At 46.6% G+C, this 17,059-nt stretch overlaps 1 protein-coding gene across 3 annotated transcripts in view; it reads right to left on the reverse strand.

Moving 5' to 3' along the window:
- LOC140713912 (inorganic pyrophosphatase-like) overlaps positions 1–16,523 on the reverse strand; it is a 65,673-nt gene extending 49,150 nt beyond the window's left edge. For all 3 annotated transcript variants that reach the window (XR_012095774.1, XM_073024597.1, XM_073024587.1), the window contains exons 1-2: positions 16,277–16,523; positions 9,512–9,576 (exon numbers count right to left, since the gene is read on the reverse strand). Coding sequence is in view for 2 of the 3 variants with exons in the window: in XM_073024597.1 (XP_072880698.1) it covers positions 9,512–9,576; positions 16,277–16,424 (213 nt within the window). In the remaining variant the exon portion in view is untranslated. The remainder of the gene's footprint in view (positions 1–9,511; positions 9,577–16,276) is intronic.
- Between the last annotated feature and the right edge of the window lie 536 nt (positions 16,524–17,059).

Below are 17,059 nucleotides of genomic sequence, written 5' to 3' on the forward strand. Positions count from 1 at the left end.
ATGTTGTGGAAGTGATAACAAAAATGACCTTATCCCTAAGTACCCTGTATTAATGGAAATTAGGGGAACAGGTTGGGAGATAGGAGAGGGAGGAGAGTGGGAGTGGGGATGATAGAGAGAGTGAAAAATCAGGAGTGGGATTGACAAGTGGTCAAAAAGGGGACAATAGGAAAGCTAAACAAAAAAAAATCAAAGCGGCAAAATTGCATAAATAGCTTAAAGCTGGAGGAAGTGGAGGAATGGAATAACGTATTGAGAAAATTCCAGAATTTAGACCTCTGTGTTGGAAGGCACAATTACAATCAATGAGGTAAAATAGGTAGAGGGGTACAAGAAGCAAGATTTACTTATAATCTCTCATAACTTCACTGTCTCAAAGTTTGGTGAGTACAATTCAATGGTAACTTTCAAAACAAATCTGATTAAATATTTGAAATGGAACAATATACACAGCTATGGGAAAAGGGCAGGATGGTGGATTTAATATGATGGACCATTCTTGAAGCAGAAGTAGCTTATGAAGAATAAGGCGAGGTGAGGCGAGATATCACTGAATTGCATCATTGTGTCTGACTACTGCATCCATGGACATCTGGGCTGGATGTCGTAATAGTAATGTTTGCAAAACTGATATTTTTGTCATCAGTGCTCCATGAAATTGACAGCAATTTCAGGATTTCCTGGGATGTGCCCTTCCAAACAGAAATTCCACAATTAATATCAATGATTCAGCTCCTTCACTGGTTGCACTCCATTGTTCTACTCCATCACAATCACGGAAATTATTAAATCAGATGGAATTTAAGCTACTAATGACCTAGCCTAATTTTAAAATTAAAAAGGCAAAAACATGGTAGACACTGGAAGACAGAAATAAAAACAGAATATGTTGGAAATATTCAACATGCCAAATAGCATCGGTGGAAGAAGAAAAACCAGAGTAACGTTACAGCCTGATGATCTTTCAAACAAACTGGAAAGGCTAGTTATCTAAAATTGTGAACTCGTGGTTGAACTCTGGGGTGCTAATATGCTTAGTCAGAAGATGCGATGGTGTTCGGTGAGTTTAAGTTGGATTAATGGGGGGGGGGGGGGGTGACAGGGAGAAGGTAAGAAGCCAAAGAAAGACAGGTTGGGTTAGGAACAAATGGAGAATTAAAATGACAGGCACGGGAAATTTGGATTTGCATTTGCAGACTGAATGGAGAAGCTTTCCAAAATGGTCACCCATTTGATATTTCTCCAGTGGCCAGGAGATCACATCATGAGCACTGAATGGAGTACATTATATTGTAAGTAGTACAACTAAACTGTTGCTTCACCTGCATGGTGCTGAGCACTTCACCCAGCTGCATCCCAGCCCTAACGCTGAATTTTTATGGGCACACATTCAATGATCTTTTAACAATGTATTTCCATTTTCCAATCTTCCCAAAAAAACAAATGACAAAAAAAAAGAAATGAGAAGATCATTCAGCTTGCTGAGTCTGTTCCGCTACTTATGACCAACTGAAACGCAAATTTATAACACCTCTCTAGTCCACATCCCAATAAACCCATTGAATAAAACTGTCAAATTCATGGTCATGTAATTCATGTAAGTACTCATGACCATCTTCAGATGCAATCGAAGCAAGAGGCTGAGAGTGGAAGACTGAAGCATCACTGAGGGAAGGTCGTTTTTCTTTTGTTTAACTGATCGGGGAAAAGAAACTAGACTGCGCAGGCGCGTGAAGTAGCGCGCCTAGTTTTAAAAGAAAGACCGCCATATATAGCGGCCATCGTTGGAGTGGACTGAGTCGGAGTGAGACGTCTTTGGCTCGATCAGGCTTCGGCGAAGGTAGGTTCTGGTAAGTTTCTGTTTTTCTTCTTTTTTTTTGTTCAGACTAGAGAATATGCCAGGCAGGATGTTGGAATGCTCCTCTTGCAGGATGTGGGAAGTCTCCCTGACCGGAGGTCTCCCTGATGACGATACCTGCAGTAAGTGCATCCAGCTGCAGCTCCTAACGGACTGCGTTAGGGAACTGGAGCTGGAGCTGGATGCCCTCCAGATCATTCGGGAGAATGAGCAGTTTATAGATAGTAGCTTCCGGGAGGTAGTTACACCTAAGGAACAAGGCACAGGTAATTGGGCTACCGTCAGGCGAGGGAAGGGGAAAGGGCAGGTAGTGCAGGGTTCCCCTGTGGCCTTTCCCCTCCAGAACAGGTATACCAATTTGGATACTGTTGGGGGGGATGGCTTACCTAACACAAGCTGCGGCAGCCGGATCTCTGGCACTGAGTCTGGTTCTGCAGTGCAGAAGGGAGGGAGGAAGAGGAGAGCGGTAGTGATAGGGGACTCCATAGTCAGGGATACAGACAGGAGATTCTGTGGCCGTGACAGAGACTCCCGGATGGTTTGGTGCCTCCCAGGTGCCAGGGTCAGGGATGTCTCTGATCACGTGCACAGCATTCTGAAGTGGGAGGGAGATCAGCTGGATGTCATGGTACACATCGCTACCAATGACATTGGTAGAAAGAGTCAGGAGGTCCTGAAGAGTGAGTACAGAGAGCTTGGTAGGAAGTTGAAAAACAGGACCTCGAGGGTAGTAATCTCCGGATTGCTGCCTGTGCCACGTGCCAGTGAAGGTAAGAGTAGGATGCTCTGGCAGATGAACACGTGGCTGAGAAACTGGTGTAGAGGGCAGGGTTTCAGATTTACAGATCATTGGGACCTCTTCTGGGGCAGGTGGGACCTATACAAGAGAGACGGGTTGCTCCTGAACTACAGGGGGACCAATATACTTTCAGGGAGGTTTGCTAGTGTTATTGGGTTTAAACTAGATATGCAGGGGGATGGGAACCAGAGTGCCAGAGTAGATAGTGAAACAGGGGTAAAAATCAATGATGTTAGTAGTTTGTGCAAAGTGACAAAAAGTAAGGTTGTGCGCACTGGTAATAATCTTCTGAGGTGTGTATATTTCAATGCGAGGAGTATTGTGGGAAAGGCAGACGAGCTGAGGGCCTGGATTGACACATGGAATTATGACATCATACCATTACTGAAACTTGGCTACAGGAGGGGCAGGACTGGCAGCTCAATGTTCCAGGGTTCCGATGTTTCAGATGTGATAGGGGCAGAGGGATGAAGGGTGGGGGGGGGGTAGCTTTGCTAGTCAGGGAAAATATTACAGCAGTGCTTCGGCAGGACAGATTAGAGGGTTTGTCTATTGAGGCCATATGGGTGGAGCTGAGAAACAGGAAAGGTATGACCACATTAATAGGGTTATATTATAGACCACCCAATAGTCAGCGAGAATTGGAGGAGCAAATCTGCAGAGAGATAACAAACAACTGCAGGAGACAGAAAGTTGTGATTGTAGGGATTTTAATTTTCCACACATCAACTGGGACTCCCATACTGTTAAAGGTCTAGATGGGTTAGAGTTTGTGAAATGTGTTCAGGAAAGTTTTCCAAATCAATATATAGATGTACCAACTAGGGAGGATGCAATATTAGATCTCCTATTAGGAAATGAGTTAGGGCAGGTGACGGAAGTGTGTGTAGGGGAACACTTTGGTTCCAGTGATCATAACATCATTAGTTTCAACTTGATCATGGATAAAGATAGATCTGGTCCTCGGGTTGAAGTACTAAACTGGAAAAAGGCCAAATTTGAAGAAATGAGAAAGGATCTAAAAAACGTAGATTGGGACAGGTTGTTCTCTGGCAAGGATGTGATTGGTAAATGGGAGGCCTTCAAAGAAGAAAGTTTGAGAGTGCAGAGTTTGTATGTTCCTGTCAGGGTTAAAGGAAAAATGAATAAGAATAAGGAACCTTGGTTCTCGAGGGATATTGGAACTCTGATAAAGAAGAAGAGAGAGATGTATAACATGTACAGGCAACAGGGAGGAAATAAGATGCTTGAGGAGTATAAAAAGAGTAAGAAAATACTTAAGAAAGAAATCAGGAAAGCTAAAAGAAGACATGAGGTTGCTTTGGCAGTCAGGGTGAAGGGTAATCCTAAGAGCTTCTGCAGGTAATGTTAAGAGCAAAAGGATAGTAAGGGATAAAATTAGTCCTCTTGAAGATCAGAATGGTCAGCTATGTATGGAACCAAAAGAAATGGGAGAGATGTTAAATGGGTTTTTTGCATCTGTATTTACTAAGGAAACTGGAATGGAGTGTATGGAAACAAAGCAAACATGTAGGGAGGTCATGGAACTTATACAGATTAAAGAGGAGGAGGTGCTTGCTGTCTTAAGGCAAATCAGAGTAGATAAATCCACAGGACCTGACAGGATATTCCCTCGGAACTTGAAGGAGGCTAGTGTTGAAATTGCAGGGGCCCTAGCAGAAATATTTAAAATGTCAATATCCACGGGTCAGGTGCCAGAGGATCGGAGGATAGCTCATGTAGTTCCGTTGTTTTAAAAAGGCTCAAAAAGTAAGCTGGGAAATTATAGGCCGGTAAGTTTGACATCAGTAGTAGGTAAATTATTGGAAGGAATACCAAGAGATAGGATCTACAAGTATTTGGATAGACGGGGACTTATTAGAACAAGTCAGCATGGCTTTGGGCGTGGTAGGTCATGTTTAACCAATCTATTAGAGTTTTTTGAGGAAGTTACCAGGAAAGTGGATGAAGGGAAGGCAGTGGATGTTGTCCACATGGACTTCAGTAAGGCCTTTGACAAGATCCCGCATGGGAGGTTAGTTAGGAAGATTCAGACACTAGGTATACATGGAGAGGAAGTAAATTGAATTAGACATTGACTCAATGGAAGAAGCCAGAGAGTGGTAGTGGAGGATTGTTACTCTGAGTGGAGGCCTGTGACTAGTTGTGTGCCACAGGGATCAGTGCTGGGTCCATTGTTATTTGTCATCTATATCAATGATCTGGATGATAATGTGGCAAATTGGATCAGCAAATTTGCTGATGATACAAAGATTGGAGGAGTAGTGGACAGTGAGGAAGGTTTTCAAAGCTTGTAGAGGGATTTGGACCAGTTGGAGGAATGGGCTGAAAAATGGCAGATGGAGTTTAATGCAGACAAGTGTGAGGTATTGTACTTCGGAAGGTCAAACCAAGGTAGAACATACAAGGTAAATGGTAGGACACTGAGGAGTGCAGTAGAACAGAGGGATCTGGGAGTACAGATACATAATTCCCTAAAAGTGGCGTCACAGGTGGATAGGGTCGTAAAGAGAGCTTTGGTACATTGGCCTTTATAAATCAAAGTATTGAGAATAAGAATTGGAATGTTATGGTGAGGTTGTATAAGACATTGGTGAGACCGAATTTGGAGTATTGTGTGCAGTTTTGGTCACCTCATTACAGGAAGGGTATTAATAAGGTTGAAAGAGTGCAGAGAAGGTTTACAAGGATGTTACCGGGACTTAAGAAACTGATTTACAGAGAAAGGTTCAATAGGTTAGGACTTTATTCCCTGGAGCGTAGGAGAATGAGGGGTGATTTGATAGAGGTGTATAAAATTATGATGGGTATAGATAGAGTGAATGCAAGCAGGCTTTTTCCACTGAGGCTAGGGGAGAAAAAAACCAGAGGTCATGGGTTAAGGGTGAAGGGGGAAAAGTTTAAAGGGAACATTGGGGGTCTTCTTCACATAGAGCGTGGTGGAAATGTGGAATGAGCTGCCAGATGAAGTGGTGAATGCGGGCTCACTTTTGACATTTAAGAAAAACTTGGACAGCTATATGGATGAGAGGGGTTTGGAGGAATATGGCCCGGGTGCAGGTCAGTGGGACTAAGCAGAAAATGGTTTGGCACAGCCAAGAAGGGCCAAAAGGCCTGTTTCTGTGCTGTAATGTTCTATGGTTCTATGCACAGTGGAGAGCATCCTACCATGCTGCATCACTGCCTGGTATGGAAACTACACTGCAGTGGACAGGAAGACTCTACAATGGATGGTCAAAACTGCCCAACATTTCACAGGTACACAATACCCACCATAAAGAACAAATAAACAAAAAGGTGCCTGAAAAAGGCCAGCAACATCATAAAGAATCTCACCTACCCTGATCACGGTTAGTCCCACTCCCATTAGAGATGAGTCTACATATCAAAAATAGTTACTTTCCTCAAGCAATAAAGCTGATCAACGCCTGCACCCACCAACCCAACTCTTTGAATTCCTCACCACCACTACTTTATCTTTCCTGTTAGTCACCTTATGGTACCTTGCACCACTTTATGGACATACAATCAATCTATGGATATAAGCTGTCTTCCGTTTTGCATTCTTTATCTTACTGTGTTTGTTTGTGCTGCATCAGATCTGGAGTAACAATTACTTTGTTCTGCTTTCCACTTGCGCACTGGAAAAGACATCAAACAATCTTGGAGCTTGAAGAGTTGAACTGACCATTAGCAACTGGAACATTTAAGGAAGAGAGTCGCACTATCTACTGTGTCAAAGATTAACTCCCCAATTTCAATGTTAAATGGTTTTCCTCCAGTTTTGAAACGATGCCCATTCATTCCAGGTATCTCCTATCTGGAACAATGGTATCCCAATGCATATCCTTTACATCCTTTTCATCATTTTAAATCTCTTTCCCGAAGCACAATGTCCAAAATATCTCACTGATGCAGTATGCTAGATAAGTTGCATTAAAATGTTACAGACATTTCCTCCCTATATTCCAGTTCTTTAAGGATAAGAGTAGTAAGACATAAGCTCTTTTGATTAATTTTTCTACCTATGCACTAGCTTTCAATATCTGCTCTTCCAACAGTTTGCCAAGCTCTATCCATTTAGAAAATGAAAGCCAAGAACTGCATATTCCACAACACGGGTTAAATTTATCAATTACCTTCTATGCCAATGAGGAGTTCTCTTAAGTTACAATGCTTGTTTGTTTCATAATTCAAAAGTCTGCAATATTCCACTTTTCCCTCTCATTTCCCTTTCTTTCCATTTCCTCAGTGAGGGAAACAAGCAAGGATCTGCGGGCGTGCTCGCTGTCTGAACTCCAAAGCAAGCAGGGGTGGTGGACAGTGACAAAGTGGAAACAGCAAGTGGCTTGAAAGGCCTGGAGTTGGAATTGGAGATAGAGTTAGAAGTGATTAGGGAACAAATGGACCCAATATTTCAAGAAATGATTCATAATGAAAGTAACATTAGTTATATCAATGGCATTGAAATGTTATTGTCACATGCACCAAGATACAGTGAAAAGGTTTTTTGCTCCAGACAGATCATGCCATATATAATTGCATCAAAGTAGTAGAAACATAGAAAATAGGTGCAGGAGTAGGCCATTCGGCCCTTCGAGCATGCACCACCATTCAGTATGATCATGGCTGATCATCCAACTCAGAACCCTGTACCTGCCTTCTCTCCATACAAAGTGCATCATAAAATGCATCATATAGTGCTCTAGCTATGAAGAAGACAGGTTGATAAATAAAATGAAAAGATCATGGAGAGGTAGATTGGCAGCTCAATTTCATCTTTGAGCAATATGAGAGGTCTGCTAATGATAGTGGAACAGAAGTTGTCCTTGAGTCCAGTGATTTGTGCTCCCATTACCTACTGCTCAACAGCAGAGGAGAGGATGACCAGAATGGGATAGGTCCTTGATAACGTTAGTTGCTTTCCAAGGCAGTAGGAAGTGTACGTGGAGTGAATTGAGGGGAAGGTGGTTTGTAAGATCGAATAAGCTACATTCACAACTTTTTGCAGTCTTGCATAGATCAGTTGCCATTTCAAGCTGTGATGTATCTGAATAAGATGCTTTTGATAGTGCATTGTAAAAAATTTTCAGAATTCACAGGCACATGGCAGATTTCCTTCACTTGCTGAGAAACTAGAGGTGTTGGTGTGTTTTTTTTGGTCATAGTGTCCACATGGCTGGACCAAGACAAGTCCTTGTTGATATTTGCACCCAAGAACTTGAAACAGAACTCTCTCTCTCTGGGGAGTGAGCCTTCAGCTTTCTACCTGTTGTGCATGGGTGTATGATTGCTTTGTAGTGCCATCTGGTGTGGAGCTGGTGCGGCTGCAAGTTAAGACCAGTGAGAGCTCATTGGTCAGTTAGCATGAGGAAGCTGACTGAAGTGCAACCTGCTGGGTTTACAGTGCAGATTGATAACATCAGGAAATAACAACTGCTTGGGATTGTGTTTGTAACTTTTATTGAAGCTTTTTTCAGTGCTTTTAGTCATACATTCTCTTCCATCAATTTGAGAAAAATTTCCTTGTTTTAGTATCCTGATGTACTGTTCTTATGGTAAGAACCTTGTTTATAGTTTACTGTAATACTTTTACTGCAAGCCCTCCTCCGAACCCTCAGCTAGGACTGCTTTAGGGACAGTCGCTAAGGCAGTCTTACATTGAGTTCAATGCTGAATGGCAACTCCTGTAACAATGCTGGCGCCAAATTGTATCAGTCTCTGCTGTGGAGGGTCTTACTTACCCTCAGCTAGAATGCTTCTCAAGGTTCTGCTTTAATCTAATCGCTAGAGATCTTACAGAACCTTAGAAACTCAATAAACTGGCAGCTGCTTCCTTGCCTAGTAAATTTCAGCCAAAAATTCCCCAAAAAATCAGAAATGCATTACAGCTTTAGAGCCACTATTTTGAACAAAGCAAATACGAGAATGCAGCTGGAAATGTGACAAAACAATCTACATTTATTTCAATATAAAAACAGAAAACCTACAGCACAATACAGGCCCTTTGGCCCACAAAGTGTGCCGAACATGTCCTTACCTTGGAAATTACCTAGGGTTAAAACATTTACAAAGTTGCTGCAGGTTTTGATGACTTCACTCTAACTAAATTTCAATGATTTCAGCACATAATCCAGTTGACACGAGGGCAATGTGTCAGTTCTACAATTATCATTGGCATGGCCTGATGTTAAAGCAAGATCCTCTCCACGGTGAGATAAGCTAACATAGGAGTAATGTCAAAGAATCATTTACCGTCTGTCAGTAAAAATCTATTGGGGCTCCTGATTGTTGGCTTCAAAGTTCTGTCTAAAATTTTGCCTTGCTGTAGCAACAAAGGTAATTACCCGGTAGTACAATTCAGTGGACTTACTGAATTAGAATGCTAACTTGCAATACCCAGTGGAAAACATACATGAATTATGACATAGGGGAGGAAATATTTTGTTTTAGCAGATGTAAAAATGACCTGATAGAATGTGTAATAAAGTTTGCTTCATACTTTAAAAGGTGCCAGTTTTGGACCATATAATTCAGAAAATGGTTGAAAGCTGGACTGCAGACCATCAGAGTGAAGCCTCAACAGTTGATCAATGTCTGGTCAAACAAGTAAGTTCTACGAGGGGTGATTGATAAGTTTGTGGCCTAAGGTAGAAGGAGATGAGTTATTAACTTCAAACTTTCTCCATAATCACTCAAAGAGTTGACCTGCATGTGCCTGTAACGAGAGCCATATAACTCATCTCCTTCTACCTTAGGCCACAAACTTATCAATCACCCCTTGTATATGATGTTGGACTACAGCATAGCAAAAGCACTCTTGTACTATTTACCTTGTTAAACACATCATATAGTGGAATATCATGAAAAGGCGAAATGTATTTACCATCAGAGTTCTCTGCAAATGGAAGGAAATAATCAGTTACAAATTTATCCAAGTCAGGTTATGAAGACCATTCCTGACATATAATTCTGTAAATTTCAATGAAATACATAAAATTGAGGATTCTAGATTTGTTAATTAGTTCCCCTTGCCAAGGAGTACAAGTTCTTCCTAATTAACAAATCTGGAGCCCTCAATTTTACACATTTCATTGAAATTTATAGATCCCAATGCTACCGAATATAATCCATTAGAAATAACAAGTAAAACTTTAAGATGAGAAACAATTCTGCCGAGGCTAGAGTGGGGCAGCGGTCAGAAACAACTCATCCCATTTAAAAAATACTTAATGACCCACTCCTCTCCAAAGCTGGTTATAGATTACCTAGCTTCAACAGTTTCATGGACAGGAAAGGTTTTGTGCCGTATGGACCAAAATGTAAAAATGGAACTAGTTCAGGGAGGCACTTTATTCGTCATGGAGCTAACTGGGAAGATGGAACTAGTTCAGGAAGATACTTTGGTCGTCATGGAGCAAACTGGGAAGATGGAACTAGTTCAGGAAGATACTTTGGTCGTCATGGAGCAAACTGGGAAGATGGAACTCGGTCAGGAAGATACTTTGGTCGTTATGGAGCAAACTGGGAAAATGGAACTCGGTCAGGAAGACACTTTGGTCGTTATGGAGCAAACTGGGAAAATGGAACTCGGTCAGGAAGACACTTTGGTCGTTATGGAGCAAACTGGGAAAATGGAACTCGGTCAGGAAGACACTTTGGTCGTTATGGAGCAAACTGGGAAAATGGAACTCGGTCAGGAAGACACTTTGGTCGTTATGGAGCAAACTGGGAAAATGGAACTCGGTCAGGAAGACACTTTGGTCGTTATGGAGCAAACTGGGAAAATGGAACTCGGTCAGGAAGACACTTTGGTCGTTATGGAGCAAACTGGGAAAATGGAATAAAAACACAAAATGCTGGCAGAACTCAGCAGGCCAGACAGCATCTATGGGAGGAGGTAATGACGACGTTTCGGGCCGAAACCCTTCATCAGGAGTGAAGTAACATTGGATGGTCGAGGGGGGATAAGAAGTGGGGGGAGGGATGAAGTAGAGAGCTAGGAAGTGATAGGCTGGAGGGAAATGGGCTAGTGGGAAGGTGGAGAATTATGTGAAATAAAAGAGAAAGAAGGGTAGGGCTGGGGGGAGATTATAGTGAGGGGGGAAAAAAGAGAGAAAGAGAACCAGACTAAAATAATAGATAGGGATGGGGGTAAGGGGGGGCAGGGGTATCAACGGAGGTCTGTGAGTTGAATGTTCATGCCAGCAGGTAAGAGGCTACCTAGGCAGGAGATAAGGTATTGCTCCATCGACCTGCCTGTGGCCTCATCTTGACAGTAGAGGAGGCCATGGACAGACATGTCGGAGTGGGAGTGGTCTGTGGAATTGAAGTGTGTGGCCACAGGGAGATCCCGCCACTGCTGGAGGACTGAGCGCCGGTGATCAGTGAAACGGTCTCCCAGTCTGCGGCAGGTCTCCCCAATTTATAAATGGCCACATCGGGAGCACCGGATACAGTATATCACCCCAGTTGACTCGCAGGTGAAGTGGTGCCTCACCTGAAAGGACTGTCTGGGGCCTAGGATGGTGGTGAGGGAAGAAGTGTGGGGGCAGGTGTAGCACTTCTTCCGTTTGCAGGGATGAGTGCCCGGAGGGAGGTTGGTGGGGAGAGATGGGGGGGATGAATGGACAAGGGAGTCACGTAGGGAGCGATCCCTGCGGAAAGCTGAAAGTGGGGGGGGGAGGGATGATGTGGCTGGTGGTGGGATCACATAGGAGGTGGCGGAAGTTACGGAGGATTATACGTTGGATAAAATGGAAAATGGAACTAGTTCAGGGAGACACTTTGGGGGTCGTTATGGAGCAAACTGGGAAAATGGAACTAGTTATGGGAGGCACTTTGGGGTCGCTATGGAGCAAACTGGGAAAATGGAACTAGTTCAGGGAGACACTTTGGTCGTTATGGAGCAAACTGGGAAAATGGAACTAGTTCAGGGAGACACTTTGGTCGTTATGGAGCAAACTGGGAAAATGGAACTAGTTCAGGGAGACACTTTGGTCGTTATGGAGCAAACTGGAAAAATGGAACTCGGTCAGGGAGACACTTTAGTCGTTATGGAGCAAACTGGGAAAATGGAACTCGGTCAGGGAGACACTTTAGTCGTTATGGATGAGTTGTCCTGAAGGACTATTTCACTTTTTTTTTTAAATGGCTTTTTCTCCTTGGAGCGACAGAGGTTGAGATGTGACCTGATGGTGGTGTATATGATGATCATGTCGATAGTGAGAACCTTTTTCCCAGGGCTGAAACAGCTAACACAAGAGGGCACAGTTTTAAGTTTTCTGCTTTCCGCAGGGATCACTCCCTACGCGACTCCCTTGTCCACTCGTCTCCCCCATCCCTTCCCACCGATCTCCCTCCTGGCACTTATCCTTGTAAACAGAACAAGTGCTACACCTGCCCTTACACTTCCTCCCTCACCACCATTCAGGGCCCCAGACAGTCCTTCCAGGTGAGGCGACACTTCACCTGTGAGTCGGCTGGTGTGGTATACTGCGTCCGGTGCTCCTGGTGTGGCCTTTTATATATTGGTGAGACCCGACGCAGACTGGGAGACCGTTTCGCTGAACACCTACGCTCAGTCCGCCAGAGAAAGCAGGATCTCCCAGTGGCCACACATTTTAATTCCACGTCCCATTCCCATTCTGATATGTCAATCCATGGCCTCCTCTACTGTCAAAATGAATCCAAACTCAGGTTGAAGGAACAGCACCTTATATACCGGCTGGGTAGCCTCCAACCTGACAGCATGAACATTGACTTCTCTAACTTCCATTAATGCCCCTCCTCCCCTTCTTACCCCATCCCTGACATATTTAGTGGTTTGCCTGTTCTCCATCTCCCTCTGGTGCTTCCCCCCACCCTTTCTTTCTCCAGAGGCCTCCCGTCCCATGATCCTTTCCCTTCTCCAGTTCGGTATCACTTTCACCAATCACTTTTCCAGCTCTTAGCTTCATCCCACCTCCTCCGGTCTTCTCCTACCATTTCGCATTTCCCCCTCCCCCCACTACTTTCAAATCTCTTAGTATCTTTCCTTTCCGTTAGTCCTGACGAAGGGTCTCCGCCCGCAACATCGACAGTGCTTCTTATAGATGCTGCCTGGCCTGCTGTGTTCCACCAGCATTTTGTGTGTGTGTTGTTTGAATTTCCAGCATCTGCAGATTTCCTTGTGTTTACAGTTTTAAGGTGCTTGTAAGTAAGTACAGAGGAGATGTCAGGGGTAAGTTTTTTACGCAGAGTGTGGTGAGTGCATGGAATGGGCTGCTGACAGCAGTGATGGAGGTGAACATGATAGGGTTTTTAAAGAGACTCCTGGATAGGTACATGGAGCTTAGAAAAATAGAGGGCTATGGGTAACCCTAGGTAATTTCTAAAGTACATGTTCAGCACAGCATTGTGGGCCGAAGGGCCTGTATTGAGCTGTAAGTTTTCCATGTTTCTAAATCAGCACAGACAGGGTTCCGCAGAATGCTTTATCGGAGTTGTAAATTTCTGTAACTAAAGGAAGAAGCTATCGAGGTGGACCTGGGCGGCTCATTTATTCGGGGCTTAATAGTTCAATCATTCAATCCTTGAACAAGCAGAAAAACCCAATTAGTTTAGCAACACTATGACCATTTTGCACTGTAACAGACCTCAGTGATTTTTTTTGTTCCAATTGTGTTTTCTTTAAAAAGTCTCTATAAATTATGTTTAGTTTATGTTGTGAAAACTACTTATCCCTAAAGGTTAACTTGAGTCTGTGATGAGGAAGGCAAATGCGATGTTAGCATTCATTTCAAGTCGACTAGAATATAAAAGCAAAGATGTGATGATGAGCCCTCACTTGGAGCACTGTGAGCAGTTCTGGGCCCCTTATCTAAGAAGGGATGTGTTGACATTGGAGAGGGTTCAAAGAATGTTTACAGAAATGATTCTGGGATTGAAAGGGTTATCATATGAGGAGCATTTCATAGCTCTGGGCCAGTACTCACCGGAATTTAGAAGAATGGGGGGGGTGGGGGAAATCTGATTGAAAGCTATCAAATGATGAAAGGCCTTGATAGAGTGGATGTGGAGAGGATGTACCCTATGGTGGGAGTCTAGGACCAAAGGACATGGCCTCAGAATAGGGGGCATCCTTTTAGAATGGAGATGAGGTTGAACTTCTTTAGCCAGAGAGTGGTAAATTGGTGGAATTCTTTGCCACAGGGAATTGTGGAGGCCAAATCATTACATGTTCGATTGACAGAGGTTCGATTCTTGATTGGTCAGGACTGAAGGGATATGGGGAGAAGGCAGAAGATTGGGGCTGAGAGGAAAATTGGATCAGCCATGATGAAATGGTGGACAGACTGGAGTATCTTATAATATTGTTGCAGCTAAGTTTTTCATTGCACATGTTCATTCATATATTTGTGTATATGATATTGAACTTTTCTTTGACTTCAGACTGTGGCCATTCAGCCCACCATGTTCGTGCTGCCCATCAAAGCATTCTATACTCATCCCAACTCGGATCTTAGCTTTATGTGCTGTGGTGATTTATTTCTGCGATGTTGAGCACTGACCCCAGCCAGTCCCATGGTGAAAACTTTCTGTCACTATGGAACAGGATGGGGAGGCTCTGGTGCATGGGTAGTACCAGTACCAGGCAGCACACGGTCACCAGAGATGGTTGCTGGGGACGGTTACTACAGCCGGTTGCCGGGGGCAGAGACCGATTGCCAGAGACGGTTACTACAGCCGGTTGCCGGGGGCAGAGGCCGGTTGCTGGGGTCAGAGGCCTGTTGCTGGGGACGGTTACTAGGGCCGGTTGCCCGGGGCAGTAGCCTGTTGCTGGGGTCGGTTACTAGGGCCGGCTGCTAGGGTCAGAGGCCTCTTGCTGGGGACGGTTACTAGGGCTGGTTGCTGGGGTCAGAGGCCTGTTGCTGGGGACGGTTACTAGGGCCAGTTGTCCGGGGCAGAAGCCGGTTGCTGGGGACGGTTACTAGGGCTGATTGCCGGGGGCAGAGGCCTGTTGCTGGGGACGGTTACTGGGGACGGTTACTAGGGCCGGTTGCCGGGGGCAGAGGCCGGTTACGAGGGCCGGTTGCTGGGGTCAGAGGCCTGTTGCTGGGGACGGTTACTAGGGCCGGTTGTCCGGGGCAGAAGCCGGTTGCTGGGGATGGTTACTAGGGCTCGTTGCCGGGGGCAGAGGCCTGTTGCTGGGGCAGTTACTAGGGCTAGTTGCCAGGGGCAGAGGCCTGTTGCTGGGGACACTTACTAGGGCCGGTTGCCGGGGGCAGAGGCTGGTTGCTGGGGACGGTTACTAGGGCCGGTTGCTGGAGACGGTTGCCAGGGGCAGAGGCCGGTTGCTGGGGACGGTTACTAGAGCTGGTTGCCAGGGGCAGAGGCCTGTTGCTGGGGACAGTTACTAGGGCCGGTTGCCGGGGGCAGAGGCCGGTTGCTGGGGACGGTTACTAGGGCCGGTTGCTGGGGACGGTTACTAGAGCCGGTTGCCGGGGGCAGAGGCCTGTTGCTGGGGACAGTTACTAGAGCCGGTTGCCGGGGGCAGAGGCCGGTTGCTGGGGGCGGTTACTAGAGCTGGTTGCCAGGGGCAGAGGCCTGTTGCTGGGGATGCTTACTAGGGCTCGTTGCCGGGGGCAGAGGCCTGTTGCTGGGGCAGTTACTAGGGCTGGTTGCCAGGGGCAGAGGCCTGTTGCTGGGGACACTTACTAGGGCCGGTTGCCGGGGGCAGAGGCTGGTTGCTGGGGACGGTTACTAGGGCCAGTTGCTGGAGACGGTTACTAGAGCCGGTTGCCAGGGGCAGAGGCCTGTTGCTGGGGACAGTTACTAGGGCCGGTTGCCGGGGGCAGAGGCCGGTTGCTGGGGCCGGTTGTTGGGGACGGTTACTAGAGCCGGTTGCCAGGGGCAGAGGCCTGTTGCTGGGGACAGTTACTAGGGACGGTTGTTGGGGACGGTTACTAGAGCCGGTTGCCAGGGGCAGAGGCCTGTTGCTGGGGACAGTTACTAGGGCCTGTTGCTGGGGACAGTTACTAGAGCCAGTTGCCGGGGGCAGAGGCCTGTTGCTGGGGACAGTTACTAGGGCCGGTTGCTGGGGACGGTTACTAGGGCCGGTTGCCGGGGGCAGAGGCCTGTTGCTGGGGACGGTTACTAGGGCCGGTTGCCGGGGGCAGAGGCCTGTTGCTGGGGACGGTTACTAGGGCCGGTTGCCGGGGGCAGAGGCCTGTTGCTGGGGACGGTTACTAGAGCCAGTTGCCGAGGGCAGAGGCCTGTTGCTGGGGACGGTTACTAGAGCCAGTTGCCGGGGGCAGAGGCCTGTTGCTGGGGACAGTTACTAGGGACGGTTACTAGGGCCGGTTGCCGGGGCAGAGGCCTGTTGCTGGGGACGGTTACTAGGGCCGGTTGCCGGGGGCAGAGGCCTGTTGCTGGGGACGGTTACTAGGGCCGGTTGCGGGGGCAGAGGCCTGTTGCTGGGGACGGTTACTAGGGCCGGTTGCCGGGGGCAGAGGCCTGTTGCTGGGGACGGTTACTAGGGCCGGTTGCCGGGGGCAGAGGCCTGTTGCTGGGGACGGTTACTAGAGCCGGTTGCCGGGCGGCCAATGGTCACTCACTCAGGTACAGGAGGTAGCTGGGACTGTGAAGTTCTCCGCGCTCTTCCTTGCTGTAACAATGCCGCATCCTCGCAGCCTCGACTCCCTGCCTTCTACCCAAACGCAATAATGAGAAAGCATTGTTAACTGCGCGCAAAATACTTTGCATCTCGACAACGGAAGAAATTTCCAGAGATAAGGTGGTGCCGGCAACTCTTTCCCTCCCGCAGGTCCAAGCCTGCCTTCCGGGGTCGGCCGCTCTCGAGCTGAGCCCTCTGCTGCTCCCTGCTGGCCAGTGCCGGAGAGCGCCTGCGGCCGACCGTCCTCTGCTGCCCCCTGCTGGCCAGTGCCGGAGAGCGCCTGCGGCCGACCGCCCTCTGCTGCCCCCTGCTGGCCAGTGCCGGAGAGCGCCTGCGGCCGACCGCCCTCTGCTGCCTCCTGCTGGCCAGTGCCGGAGAGCGCCTGCGGCCACTTCCTGCCTGATCCCTACTGGTTGGTATTGGTAGGAGCATGTCAGACAGGGTGGTGCCCATCCATAACAGGCAATTTCACTTGTATTACTCTCTATTGACAGCAGCATCTGCTTTGTTGTCTGGCGAGGGATCCTGTGCTGTAAAACCAAAATCAAAGTCGAGTTTATTGTCATGCACAAGTACGTGTATGCACAGGTGCAATGAAATACTTAATTACAGCGGTATCCCCAGCATGCAGTATCGTGTAAGTATAACCATATAACCATATAACAATTACAGCATGGAAACAGGCCATCTCGGCCCTTCTAGTCCGTGCCGAACGCTTACTCTC

The sequence above is a fragment of the Hemitrygon akajei genome, chromosome 2 (genome assembly GCF_048418815.1).
Source record: "Hemitrygon akajei chromosome 2, sHemAka1.3, whole genome shotgun sequence".
NCBI lineage: Eukaryota > Metazoa > Chordata > Chondrichthyes > Myliobatiformes > Dasyatidae > Hemitrygon > Hemitrygon akajei.